The sequence below is a fragment of the Eulemur rufifrons genome, chromosome 2, assembly GCF_041146395.1.
Source record: "Eulemur rufifrons isolate Redbay chromosome 2, OSU_ERuf_1, whole genome shotgun sequence".
In the NCBI taxonomy this organism is placed as follows: domain Eukaryota; kingdom Metazoa; phylum Chordata; class Mammalia; order Primates; family Lemuridae; genus Eulemur; species Eulemur rufifrons.
Genome location: NC_090984.1, coordinates 49596361 through 49615373, shown reverse-complemented (window position 1 = coordinate 49615373; position 19013 = coordinate 49596361). Strand labels below are relative to the sequence as shown.

At 42.3% G+C, this 19013-nt stretch overlaps 1 protein-coding gene across 1 annotated transcript in view; it reads left to right on the top strand.

The window, feature by feature from the left end:
* The window catches only part of MAPKBP1 (mitogen-activated protein kinase binding protein 1), a 50947-nt gene that overhangs the window by 10268 nt on the left and 21666 nt on the right, over positions 1-19013 (top strand). Inside the window, exon 3 of the mRNA XM_069484480.1 lies at positions 14252-14343. Coding sequence (XP_069340581.1) covers positions 14252-14343 — 92 coding nt within the window. The remainder of the gene's footprint in view (positions 1-14251; positions 14344-19013) is intronic.

Below are 19013 nucleotides of genomic sequence, written 5' to 3'. Positions count from 1 at the left end.
TTCTTCTAATTTGCAGGCAAGATTTTATTCCTTCACGTTTCCATTTGTGAGAAGTCATTTTTTTCAGGGTCAGCCTCTTCTGTCCCAACATTTAATCAGCCCCTCTGCATGGCTTTTTATTGTGACCCATCTTCAGTACCTTATTCTTGCCAGTGTTCTAACTTGTATCAACAATACTTTAACTGCTGACCAAAAGGAAGGCTTAGCAAATGTTATGTTTGATATTAACTACTGTGTAATTTATTTCAGGGCTATGGCTATTATTTTGGGGAAAATTAAAAAAAAAGTCAAACCAGTGGTAGGGGGAGTCCTGATTTTTTTCTGTGTTTGATTAGAAACCACTGGAGTGATGAGCATATTTTTTAACAGCTGTAGCTTCTCTAGATGTAGAAATAATTTCTTTTCTTTTGGGGCTAATTCATTTATATTGAGAAATAATTTGGGAAGTGAATTAGGCCTGCAACTTCCTTTCAGGCTAAGAATTTACAGGTAGAGTGAAAACATATTAATTTTATAACTCATTGTTTTTAAGTTTCTAATGTTGTGACCAGTGAAATATTCTATTTCAACAATTTTTGTTTAAAAAAATAAAAATAACATGAAGATGTGGGACTATGGGTGTAATCATATCTTTTACACCGTTGGTGAAAGCATATATTGATCCGGCCTTCGTAGAGAACAATTTGGTAATATCCATTAGAAGAAAAATTTTTATATTCATGCCTTTTTATCTAACACTTAATAATTCTGGCATCTTATTCTATGCAAATAGTCACACTGCCCAAAGGTGTATAATAACTGAATTATTTTTGGTGTTATTCATAATAGTGAAATTTTTGAAGTAATCCAAGTAACCATCAATAGGGGATTGATATACATCCATAAAATGAAATTTCTTCTACGTGCTAAAAAGAATGAGGTGGCTGGGTACAGTTGCACATGCCTGTAATCCCGGCTACTTGGGAGGCGGATGCGAGACTAATTCTTGAGCACAGAAGTTTGAGACCAGCAGCCAGGGCAACAGAGGGGACCCAATCTCTAAAAAAAAAGAATGAGGTCAATCTATATACTGACGTGGAAGGATATATAAGACATATTAAGTGGGAAAAACAAATTGTGTGATAGTTTTTTTATGTTAATGATTATATTTTTGTTAAAACATATATGTTAGTATATGCATATAAAAAAGTGAGGCTATAAATACCAAACTGTTGTTAATATTGGTTATCTCAGGGAGGGATAGTAGATTATGGTGGACTTTCTCTATCTACATCATATATTTCTGTAATGTTTAAATTTTTCATAATGAGCCTGTATTATTTTTGTAAGTAGAAAAAAACAATAAAGTCTCTCCAATTTAAACATGTGTATTTCATATGTAAATCTAAAATGTTTAAAATTTAAAATCTGTATACTTGTTTATTAAAGTAGTTATACACAAATGTTATTGAAAATATATCTGGTATAATAAGCTTTTTTGTTTTCGTCTTTTTTTTCTTGCAAATTAATGATTAGCTTGTTGAATTTGAGATCATTAATTTCAAATATCTTTAAAAATATTTCCTTGGTTAGCTTTGATAAATAAAATATTTTTTGATACTTTTTGAAGTACATGTGCTTTCTGAAAAGATTTTACACAAGATAGAGAAGCATAAAGAAGAAAATAAGTCATCCATGATTCTGACACCCAGAGGTAATAGTTCTGCTTATGAAGGACATTTAAAGGTCTTTTTAAATAACATTGTCACTTTTATTTTAAAAAATCATCTCTAATCTTTTTGAACCTGTTCTTTAATTAAAATGTAAGTCAGATTTTTGAAGAGCCATACCAGTCATTTCTTTACTAAAGTCAGGAATAAGAATGTTTTGTTTGTGATCATGTAAGGCACATGGGTTATACCACTCAGGCCTTCCTCAGTCTTTCTGGAGAGGCATTAAAATCATGCTTTCTGCTTTGGCATTTAGGGCTGGTAGTGATAGCCATTTGGAGAATTCTCTGGGAGGTAAAAGAACTTACTAAGTAAGATTAACCAAAGAGAATTCATAAATATTTTTAAGTATTTTTAAATGTTTTCGAATGTCTTAAATTTTTTAAATATAAAAAATGGATTCAACACATATATATTAAATACTGTGCCCTGTGCTATAAGCACAGAGTTGTATGAGGCACAACCTCTGCCCTTCAGGAGATTATAGACTAGTAGGAGGGAGAAGAAGAATCCATAAAGAACTTCTGTACAAGGTACTAAGTAGTACATGCTTTGTGAATGATGCTGCTGTAAGTACGAAGGAGGGAGGAATCATTTCTGACAAGGTGATCACGGAAAGAATCAGAGGGTATGAGGGTATGTGGCATTTGAGCTGGTCCTTGAAGGAAGGGTAGGATTTCAGTATCGGTTGGTGGGAGGGATGGGCATTCTGGGTAGAAGAAGAATATGAGCTAAAGACCTGAGGCTCCTTTCCATTAACAAATGCACGTGAATCATATAGGTGAGTAGTAGAAAGTAGAATTCGAGGAAAGGTAGGGCCCATTGATGCTAGGCTAAGACATTTGTAATTTATTTAGTTGGCAGTAAGGAGCTATTGAAAGTTTTTGAGCAAAGGAGAGACATGATTGAAGCTATGCTATGGAAAGATTATTCTGATACGTTGGGGGAGGGGAGTCTACAGTAAGGAGATTGATTAGAAAGCCATTGCTATATCCAGCAATGTGGTGCTGAAGGCTTAAACTGGGGTGTTGGCATTGGGAATGGAAAGGAAGTGACCATTTTGTAGGGAATAATATGTTGAAGAAACTTTCTTCCCAGGAGAGTCTTACGGCACAAGTTGGTGTGATTGAAGGAGCACTGAGAGCCCTCCCCAGTCCCCTTGTTTCAGGACACACATTCACTTTGCACACTTAGTCCAGATAAGAAACTGTTAGTGTTCTCTCTGATTACAAAATTGAAAACTGAGAGATTAAGAAAGCTCAGGCATGTAGAGTTGATTGGTGAGGAGGAATTAGACACGATGATCAGAATTTTTAGCTCAAACTTTAAGCTTTGTTTGTGGTTCTGGTCTTGCTGTAGAGAAGACTGACTTTAGAGGAAAAAAGAAAACCCCTTTCTCCCCCTCAATTCTGGTTGCTTAATTTGAGATATCTCCTATCCTTGCCTTTCTGATAACTATGGAAGAGAAAGGGAGGGTAGAAGAGGCTGCTCTTTACCAGGCACTGTGCTGTTAAAGCTGCTCTCTGGACTTGGGCACGTGCTGATGACTGTACTACAACTGAGCCCTTTAGCTAGAGTGCCTTCATTCCCTCCCCTTCTGGTCTGATGACCTCTTCCTCCATCTGCATATGAAATCAGATACTCCTGGTTCTGACACTGAAATGCCAGTTGCCTTGGAAATGGGTGTCAGCTTTCCATATTGACTGTGGCACAGGCTGGAGATTGATAAGCTCTGACCTCTGGCAACAGGAAGACCTTCTCTTCCTCTTTCTTTGCAACCATCTCAGTGAGGAGAGGTCAGAACCCATTTTTAGGCCCATTTCAGCTACTGGTAAGTTCTGTGTGTGGGATTGTCTTTAACACATAAAAGTTAGCATGAAGGATCCCTATTGTCCCTCTACTTCATCTTCTGCCCTCTGCCTTCTCTCTTGGTTCTCAGACTTGTCCCTGATGCCTGCGCAAAGGCATGGTAACTTCCCTGTGTGCTCTTTCAGAAACGTAATGTTCTGGTGGTATTAGAGAACCTGAACTGCCTTCTCAGGGCAGTTCCATGGTTTCTGGAACCAGATAGGCCCAGGTCTGAATCCTGGTTCTTCTACTCATTGCTTACCTGACTTTTTCATCTATAAAATGGAGATGATACTAGTCCTTCATAAAGTCATCAAGAGTATTAAATGAGATAATCATGTGAAGTGCTTAAAATAGTTCTTGGCACAGAGTATACTTTAAGTAAATAGTAGCTGTTATAGCTGTAGATCCTCTCTCTGCAAAAGACCATTTGGTACCACATGGGTATTCTTGTAAGAATACTTGGAACATTTTCTCCTCTTAGTCCTAGGAGAGGCTAAAATTTGGAAATGAAGGGGCAAAATGCTTTAATTTAATATTTTCCAAACTGATTAATTATTAGAACTACCTGGAGAACTTTTAATAGGCAGATTCTTAAACCCTACTCCATATCTTTTGATTCAGAATCTTGCAGTCAGGAAGGGAATGAAGGGAGGATAGGGTAGGGACTGTTAATCTGAAAAAAAAAAAACAAAAAAAAACTTAAGTCCTCTGAGTATTTCTGTCCACTAGCCAGGTTTGGGAAGCTTTGTTCCAGTCCCCTTGTCCCCAGGGGCTGTGGCTAGAGGTGCTCTCAGGTTACCCCCACAAGCAATGGCAGATGCGCCTTCCATAGAAACTGAGGCGGTTTTGATCCCAGCACAAAGTTGACTCCACTCCAACTAATTGTGAACTCTTAAGCAGAGGAGCCTGTTTTGGGTTTTTTTTGTTGTTGTTGTTTTTGTCATATTGGAAATTTTTTGTTTCTGGGAGTCTTCGTGGTATAGATAGAACTATAAATCAGCCAAGGAGACCAGGAGCAGAGAGGCAAGGTCTGTTCTGTCTTGGAGTGGCTGTTGTGCCCCTACCTATTTCTGAGCAGATGGCACTTTGGACTCCAAAGGAGCAGGAGCGAGTAAGCCTCACCCTCCCCTCTCCCAGGTCCAGTCACTGGGTCTCTGCCCAGCTGCCTACGTCTCTGCACAAAGCCTACTGGCCTTGGGCTTCCTCTGTGGCTTTTGCATAAGTGGCAATTCTCAGAATCTGGTGGAGAATCTGCTTTGTGAGATTAGAGTGTAGAGTGTGGGCAAGAGACAAACATAGTTATTCTTAACCTGCAGGAAGGGAGGGAAAGGCAGAGAGTGCTCTGCCTTGGACAGGTCTCTGACATGCTTGTTTATAGAAATAGCAAGCCCATGGTTTAGCTGGAATGACTTACAACTCAGATATTTATAACTTGTATTGAGTGGGATTGAGGAATGGGGGAAGGGAAAAGGAGGAAGAAAGAAGCTGGTGGCAACAAAACATGGCAACAAAAACAGAGATCAGTTTCCTCCCAGTTGCTGGGGTTTCCTTACCAATTTGAGGTCAGCCAAATCCTAGGTGACCCTGGCCTTTTGTGACTCTGGCCTCTTCTCTATCTCAAGGGAACAGCCACTCCCATGCCATTGCACATCCCTGTGGTTGGCCCTCACACTAAGAAAGGAAAAGCAAATCCTACCAACTTATGCTGTGAGTCTAAGCAAGAAGCCCTTCCCGAGCAGGCCATTGTCTTGGCTCCACAGACTTGTTCTGTCATTGGCTAGTGTCCTTCCTCTAGCTCATGGACCCATCAGATCTATGGATTGAGACAGGGAGAGACCAGAAAAGCTTAGAAGGCTCTGCCCAGAGTTCCTAGGATCATGTGTTCAGGGGTTCAGGACTGCTTGGGACCCTGTGCTGTGCTACCTGTGTTGCAGATGGCTGTGGACTCTAGTCCTTTTCTTGCCTCCTTTACTTTTAGCATTCACATCGACTGCCCCTCCCTTCTGGGAACTGTCCCCTTCACTGGATTCCTGGTTCTCCTCCTATTCTAACTGCCTGGCACCTCATCTTCTCCATACTCTGGAAATAGGTATTCCCCCAGGTTCTATTTTCAGCCTGCATATCTCTCTCTCTCTCTCTCTCTCTCTCTCTTGCCTTCGTCCCTCTGTCTTTTCTTGTCTCATTGGACTTCCAGTGGTGGTTTTCACCTCCATGTGAATAATTCTTATGTATCTATTTCTAGTCCTGACCTCGCTCCCAAGCATTAATTCCATGTTTATGTTGCTAAATCGAGTGTTCTGTGGTTCCTCGTAAATATCCTTGAAATGCCTCAGATTCAGCATATCTAAAACAGACATCATCAGTTCCCATTTCCTCTGTCCAGATCCAGGTCTTCTTTCTTATCACCTTGTTCTCTATCTCTGAAGTTCAAAATTTGAGTCTTCTTTTTCCTTCAGAGTTGTACAATGCCCAGTTTTGCCAATTGTTTGCTTTGTGTCTTAACCCATCATTTCTTTTCTACTCCTGTTGTCTTTATGCTGGTCTAGATTCATATTACTTCTCACCTAAACTATTATAGCAGCCTCCTAATCAGGCTCCCTGCCTATGTATGTCTTACATACATCATCACCAAAATGTAACTTTGATTGTGTCCCCTGTTTGAAATCCGTCCATGGCTTCCCAGAGCCTGAAGATTACCCCATTTAGTTTGGCATTCAATGCCTTTCCTGGCCTGGTTGCATTGTACCTCTCCTGACTTAATATTCACCTACACAATCTTTGCTTTTTACCATTGTTCACCTGCTCTGTTATTTCCTGCCACCAAACTTTTGTTCATGCAGCTTCCTCTACTGAGAATTCTTTCAGTCTGTATTTGCACCTGTCAACATCCTGTTCCACTGTGAGACCCAGTCCATATACCATCTCACCTTCCAAGAAAGCGTCCTTGTTTTCCTTCCCTGATCCTTCAGAAATCATTTCTTACCCTTCTCTTTGAGCACTTTATGTCTTTTGTATGGCCCTCATCACACATTGGATTGCTTTGTAGTAAATCATTCAACTTCCCTAATGGGTTTTGAAGGTAGAGGATAGAGTGTATATTCTTCACCGTAGGATCCCCCATAGCATCCCAGTGGCTTGCAAAATTTTTTTTTTTTTTTTTTTTTTGAGACAGAGTCTCGCTCTGTTGCCCGGGCTAGAGTGCCATGGCCTCAAGCTCACAGCAACCTCAAACTCCTGGGCTTAAGCAATCCTTCTGCCTCAGCCTCCGAGTAGCTGGGACTACAGGCATGTGCCACCATGCCCGGCTAATTTTTTTTTCTATATATATTTTTAGCTGTCCAGATCATTTCTTTCTATTTTTAGTAGAGACGGGGTCTCACTTTTGCTCAGGCTAGTCTCGAACTCCTGACCTGGAGCGATCCTCCTGCCTCAGCCTCCCAGAGTGCTAGGATTACAGGCGTGAGCCACTGCGCCCGGCCGCAAAATTTTTTGAGAACGTACATTAAGGAATATATTTTAGATTGCAACCCAGTAAACACACATACTCCTGAAACAAAAGTTTCACCATCATTACTTACCCATCACTTGCCATGTGATCTATTTTTTGTTCTATTTATTCAGTATCATCTAAATAGATTTCAAGTCCCATTAATAGGTTGCGATCTGCAGGTTGGAAAATACTGTTATATTTAGTATGAATGAGTAGTCCTGTCTGTTGCCTCTGAGCCACCTGTTTTTTCCATCTACTTTAATGAGAGCCAGAAGAGCACTTAAACATGTGGCTTTATTCTTTCTCTCTTGGGAATAGGCTATTATGAAGTTATACCTTTATCTCATTAAAGTGAGGGACGATTTTGCCTGCCTTCTGTCTCTCTGGCGGATATGATACTGCCCTGCCTAGTTCATACGGGGAGTGGTGGGTATTCAAGCGCTCCCTCACAGTATGCCTGTAGTGATACTGCCCTCCGGTAGCCTTGCTTCAGGAGAAAGGTGACACCTCTTTCAGGTTGGTATAGGCTTTCTTCTATCTCAACACTTTCCACCTGCCAAAGCAAAAGCTGCGTCACAATGTGGGTATTCTCCCTGTTTCCAGGCTGCATTTTAGATGTAGAGAAGATCACTGTAGAGAACAAAGTGGATGCTCTCTTCTTAGTTCTGAGTTTTCACTTGTGCATGAAGCAATGTTCCTAGAGCTGTGGGTGTATCAGGGTGCCAGATGGCTGTAGCAGTTGTATCCCAAATCACTGGCCATAAACAATTGCCTGGACTGGTGTGTCTCTTGGACTGTATTTCATTGGCATTTGGGCCTTGAGGGCTTAGAGCTGAAGTTCCTGTTAGAACTTTGGACCATATCCCAGAATTGGACAGCTATTTTCTCATAGGACCTCTTCCCTGCCTCAGTTTCCTCAAATTATGCTTGAGGCCAGAACTCACACACAACTAGTGGGCTTGCTTCCCGATGTGGAAAGATGCTGCAGTATTCAGGAGGGGTTAGATTATTAGTTCTCAGAGTGTGGTCTGAGAATGCCTGGGGTCCCCTAAACCCTTTTGGGGGTTCATGACATCCTCCCTTTTCCAATTTCATGTCCAAATGAGGCCAGATTTTTTTTTCGTATATTTCAACTAGAATAACATCAGAACAGATTGAATGCAGATGCAGATATGAGAATCCAGCTGTCTTCTATTAAGCCAGACATTAAAAAGATTTGCAAAAATGTAATACAGTGCCACTCTTCTCACTAATTTTTTTTTTGCTTTGGAAAATAGAGTTATTAATAAAAATGTTAATGCATAATGGGTTTATTATTTAAAGTGAATTAGTATTTCACAATGTTACCCATGTAATTCCAAATATAGTAACTACCGGTAGATAAAACCTACCTAAACAGAAGCTCTTTGGGGTCCTTGATAATTTCTAACAGTATAAAGGGGTCCCAAGACCAAAAAGTTTGAAAATTTCTGGGCTAGGTAATGCTTGGTAAGAAATCATCTCAAAATCTTCATGGCTTAACCAATAGTTTATTTCTTGCTCATTCTACAGATTCGGTGTGGGTCAGCACAGGGGATCTGTTCATCACAGTTACTCAGGCACCCAGGCTGAGGGGCCCATCTCGGCATCTGCTGCCATGCTTAGCAGTCAGAAAAAGGGATATGCACAGTGGTTCTTAAAAGTGACATGTCAGAGCATTATATAAATATGCAGGCTTATAAGCACTTAACTGAGAAACTGAATCAAATAAAAACACAGATTCTTACGTTCTTTAAACGCTTTTCCCCCACATTGCTGGATCAGTAAGTGTTAATGAAATGGCTTGAAAATAGAGAAATAAGGAATGTGAATTATAGAAGGATGTTGCTCATAAGGTCCTGTACCTCACACCACATCCTTGACCATATCTTTTCTTCCTTTTTAACATTTGCTATGCAATTTTTAAGATATGTAGTAAAGACATATGGAATAATAGAGTGAACAGTTGTGTGCCCACCATCAGCTTAAGAAACAAAACATTACTTGTACTATTAAGGTCCTTTTATGCTTGTCCTCAGCTAGACAAAGCCTTTCTGTCACAACCAGTTTTAGATACTTACAGGAGAACAACTCTATTGGCCTGAGATACCCCAGTTTTTTCCTGGGCTTTTACTATTCCTGAAGCCTGTAGGCATTCATTTATTTATTGAGTCTGTACCAAATGCCCATTGTGTGCCAGGGTTCACGTGCTAGGGTTACATCAGTGAGGAGCGGTGCCCTAGGTCCTGTCCTCAAGGAGCTCACATTCTGATGGGGCAGACAGACAGTAAGTACATGGACAGGGGCATAATCAATGTCGGTTACTACCTGCCTCTGCATGCTATGAAGAAAACTAAGGCTGGGTAAGTTGGATATAGAATGATGGCAGTAAATCTAGTCCGGAAAGCCTTCTTAAGGAGGAGACCTTTGAGCAAAGGGAATTAGCTGTGTGAATGGCTGAGGGAAGAGCTTTTTAGTCCAAGGAATACTATATGCAAAGGACCTGAGGCTAGAATCTGCTTAAGGGACTTAAAGTTGGTAGGGTGGCTGAGGTGGAGTGAATGAGAGGGAAAGAGTGTAGGAAAGGAAGTCCGGAGAGGTAGCCAGAGGTCATAAGATTTGGGGCCTTTAAACCTGGGTAAAGCATTTGGATTTGAACTTCAGTGAGATGGGAAGCCATTGGAGAGTTCTGAGCAGAGTAATGACATGATCTCATTTATGTTTTAAAAGAATCACTGTGACCTGCCATGTTATGACTATAGGAAGTAAGGCCTGAAGCAGGGAGAATAAATACTTAAGAGTTATAGTCCAAGTGAGAGAGAATAGTGACTTGAGCTAAGTGTTGCCCTGGTAGGTATTTACAGGCTCTCTGGGGGGGGGGGGGGGGGGAAGCCATGATTTGTAAGATTTGTAAGCCTTTGCCAATTTCCATGTACTCCCACCGTGGTGATTTCAAGGCTACCAATCTGTTATCACTGAATGTGGGAAAAGCTGTGCACTGTCAGCGTTCATGAGCCTGTGCAAGCCGCCTCCAGCACACCACTGATTGAACTAGGGTTCATTTAGCCTGGGGTGTGTTTGTAGGGGGTGTTTATGTTTGTCTCCATTTTTCTAGGGCAGGTGGAAGTGTTACCACCCTTCTGTAAAAAGAGGATAGGGAGAAGGTTATCAGAGGGAGAGAGGCAGTTTATAAAATCCATCGTGTTGGAGCCTTGCAAAATAAACCTGGATATTGGAGGCCTTGCAGGAGCTCTGGACTCTTACATCCTTTGAAAGTGAAACTCAGCCCAAAACCTCCCTGCAAACAGGAAGCTGGTTTGAGTTAAGAACATAAAATAAAAACCAGCTGATGCCCCTGAATGTTTTCCCCTGCTCCTCCCCCTCCACAGAGCCAAAGGAAACTGCTTTTTTCCTCCTTGGATAGTTGCTTAGAAAGCCAGAAAAAGCCAAAAGCCATAAATCCTTTGAAAATAGGCCAAGTTTTGAGCCAGGCAAACTCCTGCCTGTGGGGTTTTCCTAGTCCCGGATGTATGTTCCACTGCTCAGCGTCCTAAGAGGAAGATGCCTGGGGAACACAAAGGTGCCAGTGATCAGAGCCTGTGACCTAGGCCTGGCAGAAAGAGATGGTCTGTAGCAGGGTTTCCCAAACTAGAGCTTCCAGTCCATTTGTAGGTCATCAGATCCATAAAGTGGACCATAACTGGTATTATTTTTTAATGAAATGAAATATAAGAGCCGGGCATGGTAGCTCACACCTGTAATCTCGGTACTTTGGGAGGCTGAGGTAGGAGGATCGCTTGAGGCAGGAGTTCAAGGCAACATAGCGAGATCCCACCTCTACAAAAAAATCAAAACATTAGCTAGGTGTGCTGTTGTGCACCTGTAGTCCTAGCTACTTGAGAGGCTGAGGCAGGAGGATCACTTGAGCCCAGGAGTTTGAGGTTACAGTGAGCTATGATCATGCCTGATGCCACTGCACTCCAGCCCGGGCCCCAGAGCAAGACCCTGTCTTTAAAAAAAAAAAAAAAGAGGGAATTGTGAACTAAAACTCTTAAGCCCCTCAGCTGACTAAATGGACCGACCCCCTTTTGGCCAAGGGGACCCCAGAAAAACCTTAAAGTTGAGTTGCAGGCCATGAGAATGGAGTTCACACACACCCAGTTCTGCCCCTTCCCTTTGGGAGATAGTCTTTGTAACAATAAGATACTAAATCATTAACAAGCCTAAGGCTAAGCAAGGCAAAGCTTAAACCAGACCTGCAGGCCATGAATTTACTTAACAGATCACTTAAGTTTTGCTAAATGTCCAGTGGCTTGTCCCTGATTAGCAGACATCTTTAAGTTAAAACATTCCAACCCTTTAGACAAAGTTTCATTTCTTTAACCAATTATGAGTCAAAGAATCTTTAAACCCACCTATAACCTATAAGCTCCTACCCTCCCCCTGGTTTTAGATGTCCCACATTTTCGGGCCAAACTGATGTACTCCCTACACATTTTGATTTATAATCTTATGTGTAATTCTTGTCTCCATGAATGTATAAAGCCAAATTGTAATCTAGCCACTGAAGGCACATTTTCTCAAGACCTCTTGAGGCCAGGTACTCCAGGCCATTTACACAGATTTGGCTCAGAATAAACCTCTTTAAATTATTTTACAGAGTTTGGGTTTAACAGAGTATGATAGAAAATATGGTATGTCACATTTCAGTTTAATGCACATACACCCACATACATATATGTATATACTGGGTCATGATATAAAATGTTTCTTACTGTGGGTCATGGTAAAAAAAAAGGTAGATAAATTCTGGTCTTTAGGGTCTTAGTAACCCATGTCTCCTTCCTGCTTTAGATTGCTGTTGAAAAGTCCAAGCATGTTTCAGAATTAATTCTCTGTGGAACTGGGTCATCTGCCCACAAAACACCTACCCAAATTCCTGTTAAAAGGAAAGGCATGGCCGAGTGTGGTGGCTCACGCCTGTAATCCCTAGCACTCTGGGAGGCCGAGGCAGGTGGATTGTTTGAGCTCAGGAGGTCGAGACCAGCCTGAGCAAGAACGAGACCCCCATCTCTACTAAAAATGGAGAGAAAAAAAAAAAAAAAAAAGGAAAGGCAGCTGAGAACCAGCTGACTTGGTATAATTCTTGGGGACCAATGCTGGAGATTAAGGAAAGGAAGGGATCAATGCAAATTTGAATCCAAAGGATTTGCCTCAAATCAGATTATCTTGGAGAGAATGGGAGTTGAGCAGCCTTTTAACTTCACTGCACTTGATTTTGTGACCTCTCCCATCTATGTAGGTAATGCTGGCCAAGAGCTCCTCTTTCTCTCCTCTGCAGTGGGCAGGCAGTAGGTACAGGAGGAATTTTCCTGAGTACCCCTTCCTTTGAGATAGTTAAAGGCACAGCACGAGGATGAGAGTATGGTGACTTGAAGTTAGTATCCCCCTGACTTTCCCAACATGATTTTGTGCTTTCTAGTCAGTGATAGGTGACTGGGTGCCAGGGTGTCACTAAGATGAGAAAAAGCATGCAAGGCATAAGTTAGGGTAAACTATCAGAGTGAGACCCTCTCTCTTAAAAAAAAAAAAAAAGAATATAACAAGAATATATAGGGTAGGCTAAAGTAAGTTTAATCCTTTCTGAGGTTTAGTGCCTCAGGCCCCAGGGCAATTGGCAAGTTTGGTGCTTGCCAAGTGGCTGTGGGTTGGTGTCCTGTGTCTAAACCACGAGTGTATAGGAACGCATTGGAATTCCTTGTCTGCATCCTCAGAAAGCACAGAGACTGTTGGAGACCTTTCTGGGGAGTAGGTTTTAACTATAATGTCCCTTGAGACTTATTTTGGTCTTTGGCTACCACAGGGAATATCCTTTCAACCTAATTCAAACTAAAATGGTCCCCAGAGATAAGAATTTAAACAGGCCTTCTAGGAGCACTTTCAGTTCTCTGGCTGGGACAGTAATGTACAGTAAGAGAGAAGGGGAAATCCTAAAACTATCCTAATTGATTCTGCGCTTCCCCTCTCAAGAAACTGGCCTGGACTGGGAGTAGACGTAGACCACCCTGCCACAAGTATGTCCACCCCTAAAGTGTTTCTGGTTGACATTGTCCTCCTAGGGCCTCTGAGACTCTCCTCAGGGTCAGAGTGTTCATAGCAGAGTATTGTCTAGCCTGTTTGCATGGCCATTCTGCATTCAGAAGCCCTGCTTTCTGAGGGAGACCAAGGACATCCCTGAGCAGGGCCAGTGCAGAGAGTTCAGACAGAGGTGACTGGGCCTGGAGCAACAGGCAAGATGTTCTGTAGCAGAGGGTGAGGTGGAATGACAGGCAAGAGGTTATAGGGAAGTCTCAATCTCACATGGCATCATCTAGCAGAAAGACTAGTCAACTAATTTTGGGTTAGTTCGATATGGGTCCTGGGGGCTGCACACAGTGTGGGGTAACAATACTGATGATGAGAGTGATGAGTGTCTCCTGTGGCCATGTGTTCTCGGAATCTCTGAGCACTTTTTATGTTTCCCTTTCATCTCTGTGGGAGTTGTGGCTTAATAATAATAATTAGAGTACTCTGAGCATCTGTGCTTTGCAAAACACAGCATTAAGCCATGTTGCTGCCTCCTCAGCTTGCAGTCTGTATGAACTGGCAGACATTTGGGAGGTGGAGCCCTTGGATGGAAGGGAAGAATGTGATAGAATGCAAAGGTCAGGGATATTATGAGTCACCTAATTGATACCTAACAGTCTTTTAGCTCTTGGTAGGTCAGAGTGGCCTTTCCTTAAGGCCTGCCAAAGCATGAAGATCAGTGATCTCCCCCGAGTCTCAGAGACCCAAGATCCCAGTCTGAGGACCCGAGGCCCTAACTTGTAAATGGTGCCTTCCTAGATTGGGGGAATGGTTGTTCCCCTGTGGCCATTAGCTGTGATTTAACCAGTTGCTTTTCTTTCCCATGGTACAAGCAGACTGAGCCCTGCTAAAGGTAGGTGATACACCCTGTCTTTTTTCCATGTGACCAAGAGGCCTGTAACCAGAACAGAACCTGGAAAAGTCAAAGCGCCATTCTCCTGAAGACAGGGGCATCTGGAAAGTAGTCAGTGCTGCAGGATGGCCCCAGGTACCTTCAGCACCTGCTTCCTAACCTACTCTGTCTATAACATGTCACTTCTCTGTCTTTCTCTAACAGGTGACCTTGGAGAAGGTGCTGGGAATAACAGTTTCTGGAGGCAGAGGACTTGCCTGTGACCCCCGATCAGGTTTAGTTGCCTACCCAGCTGGGTAAGTGCTTTGGAAGAGATCTTGTTGCATGGGAATTTATAACCATGCTAGACCAGTTAGGGTCGGCAGGGGTTTTCTAGTATCTTCTGGAAGATATATCCAGGTTTGTTTTGGTACCATTTTTGTAAAGTAGATACAAGGCCAGGAAAGGGCCCTTTGTTGGGTGTCGTCCTTGTTGCCATCCTATCCTGCCTTTTGGCCATCCACCCCTGCCTCACACACATGCAGATTCACACTTTATCTTACATACAGTTCCCAGTACCATCTTCAATAACTACCCTCTAGTCATTTTTAAAAACAGCTTTATTGAGATGTATTTCACATACTGTGTAATTCTCCCATTTAAAATACCCAATTCAGTGGTTTTTAGTACATTCACAGAGTTGTGCAACCATCATCACAATCAACTGTGGAACATTGTCATCACCCTATACCCATTAGCAGTTACTCTCCATTCCCTCCCCTCACTAATCTACTTTCTGTCTCTATAAATTTACCTATTCTGGACATTTCACATAAATGCAATCTTATAATACTGTATTTGGCCTTTTGTGACTGGCTTCTTTCACTTAGCATGTTTTCACAGTTAATTCATGTTGTAGCATGTATCAGTACTTTATTTCTTTTTGTGGCTGAATGATGTTCTATTTTATGGATGTACCACATTTTATCTATTCTTCACTTGATGAATATTTGGGTTTTTTCTACTTTTTAACTATTAGGAATAATGTTGCTATGAATATTCATCTGCTCTAGTCACTCTGAGAGAGATCAATGCCATGGAAGAGAAATGGGAGACTGTGTTCTTCCTTCCCTTGCTGCCTTTTTACTCCTCTGCTCCTACAAAGGAGGAACCCCAAACCATAGTTTCTTTAGGCTTCTGCAGAAGGCAGAAGCCTTGGGGCCCCTCTTGCTTCTGGTTCTCTCTGGTCCTTTCTGATGGGTACAGTAACATGAAAATGAGAAGGGCCACTGCTGTACCTTTCTTACCCCACCATCAACTTGGTAATGCCTAATTCCCCAATGTAATTTACATAGCAACTTTCATAGTTTTTATACCAGTTACCTTTCTGTGGAATATTGTTACTGAAAGCTTGGCGTTTGTCTCCAAGCCTGTATCAGAAGAATAAAGACAAGTGGTTCGAGGAAAAGGGAAGAGAAGTTTGTTAATTTGCTGGTAAATGAGGAAGATGGGAGACTCTCATCTTAAAATACCATTGTCCTATCTATAGGCAGAAATACAGAGCTTTTAAAGAGAGTTTTCAGCTTGGGGCTACTGCTATTTAACTATAGTTGATGGTCCTGATCAAGCCCATCTCTGGGAAAGACAATCTCATGACCTCTGCTGGATAATTCCTTAAGTAATAGTACAAAAAAACAAAGAACACTCCCCTGCCCTTCTGATTACTGGCCTGGAGCAGGGATACAGGTTTTAATTTCCAAAAAGAGTTGAGGGGAGGTTGTTTTAAAGAGATAACTCAAAGTATTTTATCCTTTTTCAGGCTGTTCCCTCTGTTACAATATGTTTATATATGTATACACACACAGCCATATATATATATATATATATATATATATGCACACACACCCATATACACAGTTTTTATACTAGATACATGATTTGCTTGGTTTCATCATCCCATCAAAAAAGCTACCTTTACCAAGTACAGTCATGCCTCACTTAATGACAGAAATATATTCCAAGAAATGCTTCTTTAGGTGATTTCATTGTCATGCGAACATCACAGAATGTACTTACACAAACCTAGATGGTGTAGCCTACTACACACCTGGGCTACATGGAATGGCCTATTGCTTCTAGGCTGCTAACCTATACAGCATGTTACTGTACTGAATACTGTAAGCAGTTGTAACATAATGGTAAGCATTTGTATATCTAAACAAACATACCTAAACATAGAAAAGGAACAGTAAAAATATGGTATAAAATTTTAAAAATGATACACCTGTATAGGCTACTTACTGTGGATGGAACTTGCAGGACTGGAAGTTGCTCTGGGTAAGTCAGTGAGTGGGTGGTGAATGAATGTGAAGGCCTAGGACATTACTGTACACTACTGTAGACTTTGTAACGCTATACACTTAGGCTGCACTAAATTTATAATAAAATTTTTTTGTTCAATAATAAATTAACCTTAGCTTACTATAACTTTATAAACTTTAAAAAAAACTTTTTGACTCCTTTGTAATAACACTTAAAGCACACATTGTACAATTGCATAAAAATATTTTCTTTATATCTTTATTCTACAACCTTATTTCTGTTTAAAATTTTTTTTTTTTTTTACTTTTTAACCTTTTTTGTTCAAAATTAAGACACAAACACATACATTAGCCTGGGCCTGCACGGGGTCAGGATCATCAAGACATCACTAGACAATAGGAATTTTTTAGTTCCATTATGGGACCACCGTTTTTGACCAAAACATCATCATTATTCAGCATGTTAGTATACTTGTTCTGTGCCAGGCACTTTTAAAGCACTTTACACAAATTATTTAATACTCAGAGCAACTCTGTGAGGTTGGTACTATTGATATTATCACCCCTCTCCCCATATTTTGGAGGAGGAAACATTCTCAGAGGTTAAGCAATAATATAGCTAGTGTCTATGTTGGGGTTCTAACCCAAGTAGTCTAACTATAAAGCTCTGGCTCTGAAAATGGCCTGAGGTAGGGGAAGAACAGACTTTCTCCTCATTTTTTTTTTTTTTTCTGAGACAGAATCTCACTCTGTTGCCTGTGCTAGAGTGCTGTGGCATCAGCCTAGCTCACAGCAACCTCAAACTCCTGGGCTCAAGTGATCCTCCTGCCTCAGCCTCCCGAGTAGCTGGGACTACAGGCATGTGCCACCATGCCTGGCTAATTTTTTTCTGTATATTTTTAGTTGTCTGGTTAATTTCTTTCTATTTTTTAGTAGAGATGGGGTCTCGCTCTTGCTCAGGCTGGTCTCAAACTCCGAAGCTTGAGCGATCCTCCCGCCTCAGCCTCCCAGAGTGCTAGGATTACAGCTGAGCCCAGCCTCTGCTCATTTTTAAAAGCTGCTTTTCTTTTAAGCTACCTACTTGCCATTTGAATGAGAAAAGTCTAATGTATGGGCAGTTCAGTCTATGCTGGGGAAACTTCTGCCCCTGGGTTGGGAGTCGTCTCTCCTGAGTGGCCCTCTGGTATTTAACGTCTGTGGTGGGGGTACTGTGAGAGCTATACTGGCTCTGCCTGGCAGAGGCTGGGCTGGCCTCTGTCTCCCCTTCCAGAAACAAGTTGATGGAGGATTTCTTTTGCTGCATAGCCTTGTGCAGCTTGCCTCAGGGGAATTCCACTCATTCCTGCCTTTGCCTGGGAAAGCCAGGTCCCTTCTTGTTGGAGGTGGGGCTGGGTGTAGGATGGGCAGGAAAGGCCTGGGGTACTGGTTGGTGCATGCTGAGCCCTGTGTCCCTGCCCTGGGTAGTGTGGAGTTCTGCTCCCCACTTCCCTGCACACCCCCAGCCCCTAGGCCTGGCGCCTTTAAGGGTGTGTGCTTATGTTTCTGTGCAGGACCCAACCTGGTGCCTGTGCCTGGGGGTCATTATGGTAGGTGGTGTATGGAGGCTTTTTCCGAAGTGTGTTTTGCTTAGTTTCGGCCAGCCCTAGCCAGTGCCCTCATCTGTTACCTGATCTTTTGGTTTTTTAGAACTTCAAGTTCTCTCTTTGCAAATGGCTTTTTTTCCTGGGTGTTTTAGTTTTGTTCTGTGCTAGAGCTCCCTGATGTGCTCCTGGGGTATCTGGAGGCCACCAAAGTCTCTGTGAGCCCAAGCAGGCTCTTTTCCTCCCTCCTTATCTTCCTTCTCTTTCTATCTGGCAAGCCTAACATCACCCCAACCCCCCACTCTCTTGTTCCTACTGTGCTTGTTCCTGTAGGAGCCAGCTCAGGTATCCTAGAAACAAGAAGAGAAACAAAACTCAGAGAATTCTCCCAGAGGCCTAGAAGCAAATATCAAACCAAAACAAAGTTTTCTGAAAGGAAACGAAACAGCACAGGGAGGGAGGGGAGGGCAGTGTTTGTCAGGCAGAGGTGGGTTGGAACTCCAGGCTAAGAGTGGAGTGTGGAGCCTCAGTTTTGGTGACCCCTGCATCTCTTCTTGTCCAGAGGGAGTTCTCCCTTTGCTGTTGTTTCCCTATAGGAAGCCCACCCCTCACCTGTCACACTTTAAGCCCCCCTACCCTAGGAGCCAGACTGATGCCCAGACAGCCTCTTTAAGGGACTCAGTTTAGTTGAACATCCTTAATTGAGTTAGACCCTTTCCCTGCCTGGCTTGGTGGAGGGTTCAGGAGCTTTAGATCTCAGCACAACCCCTGTTGCCAGTGTGGAGCCAGTCAGTCCTCAGAACGGGCTTCTCTTGGCCCCCACTGCCAGAGCACCTGGGTGAGTGCTCTGGGCAGAGCTGCTCCTTGCTCACGGGAGTGGGAAGTGCCCTAGCAAGGTTTCTGGGCCTTCTAGCAGCTACAAGAGGCCTCCTGGTTACTTCAAGTGGAAAGGAGAAGAGGGAAACTCTTTTCCATCTGCTCAGCCCATGTTGGAATGTACACCAAGAGCCTCGCCTTCGAAGCATTAGGTAGAATGCGAAGTCACAGAGTCTCCTCTTGAACTGTGTTCTGGTGATATCTGAGCTG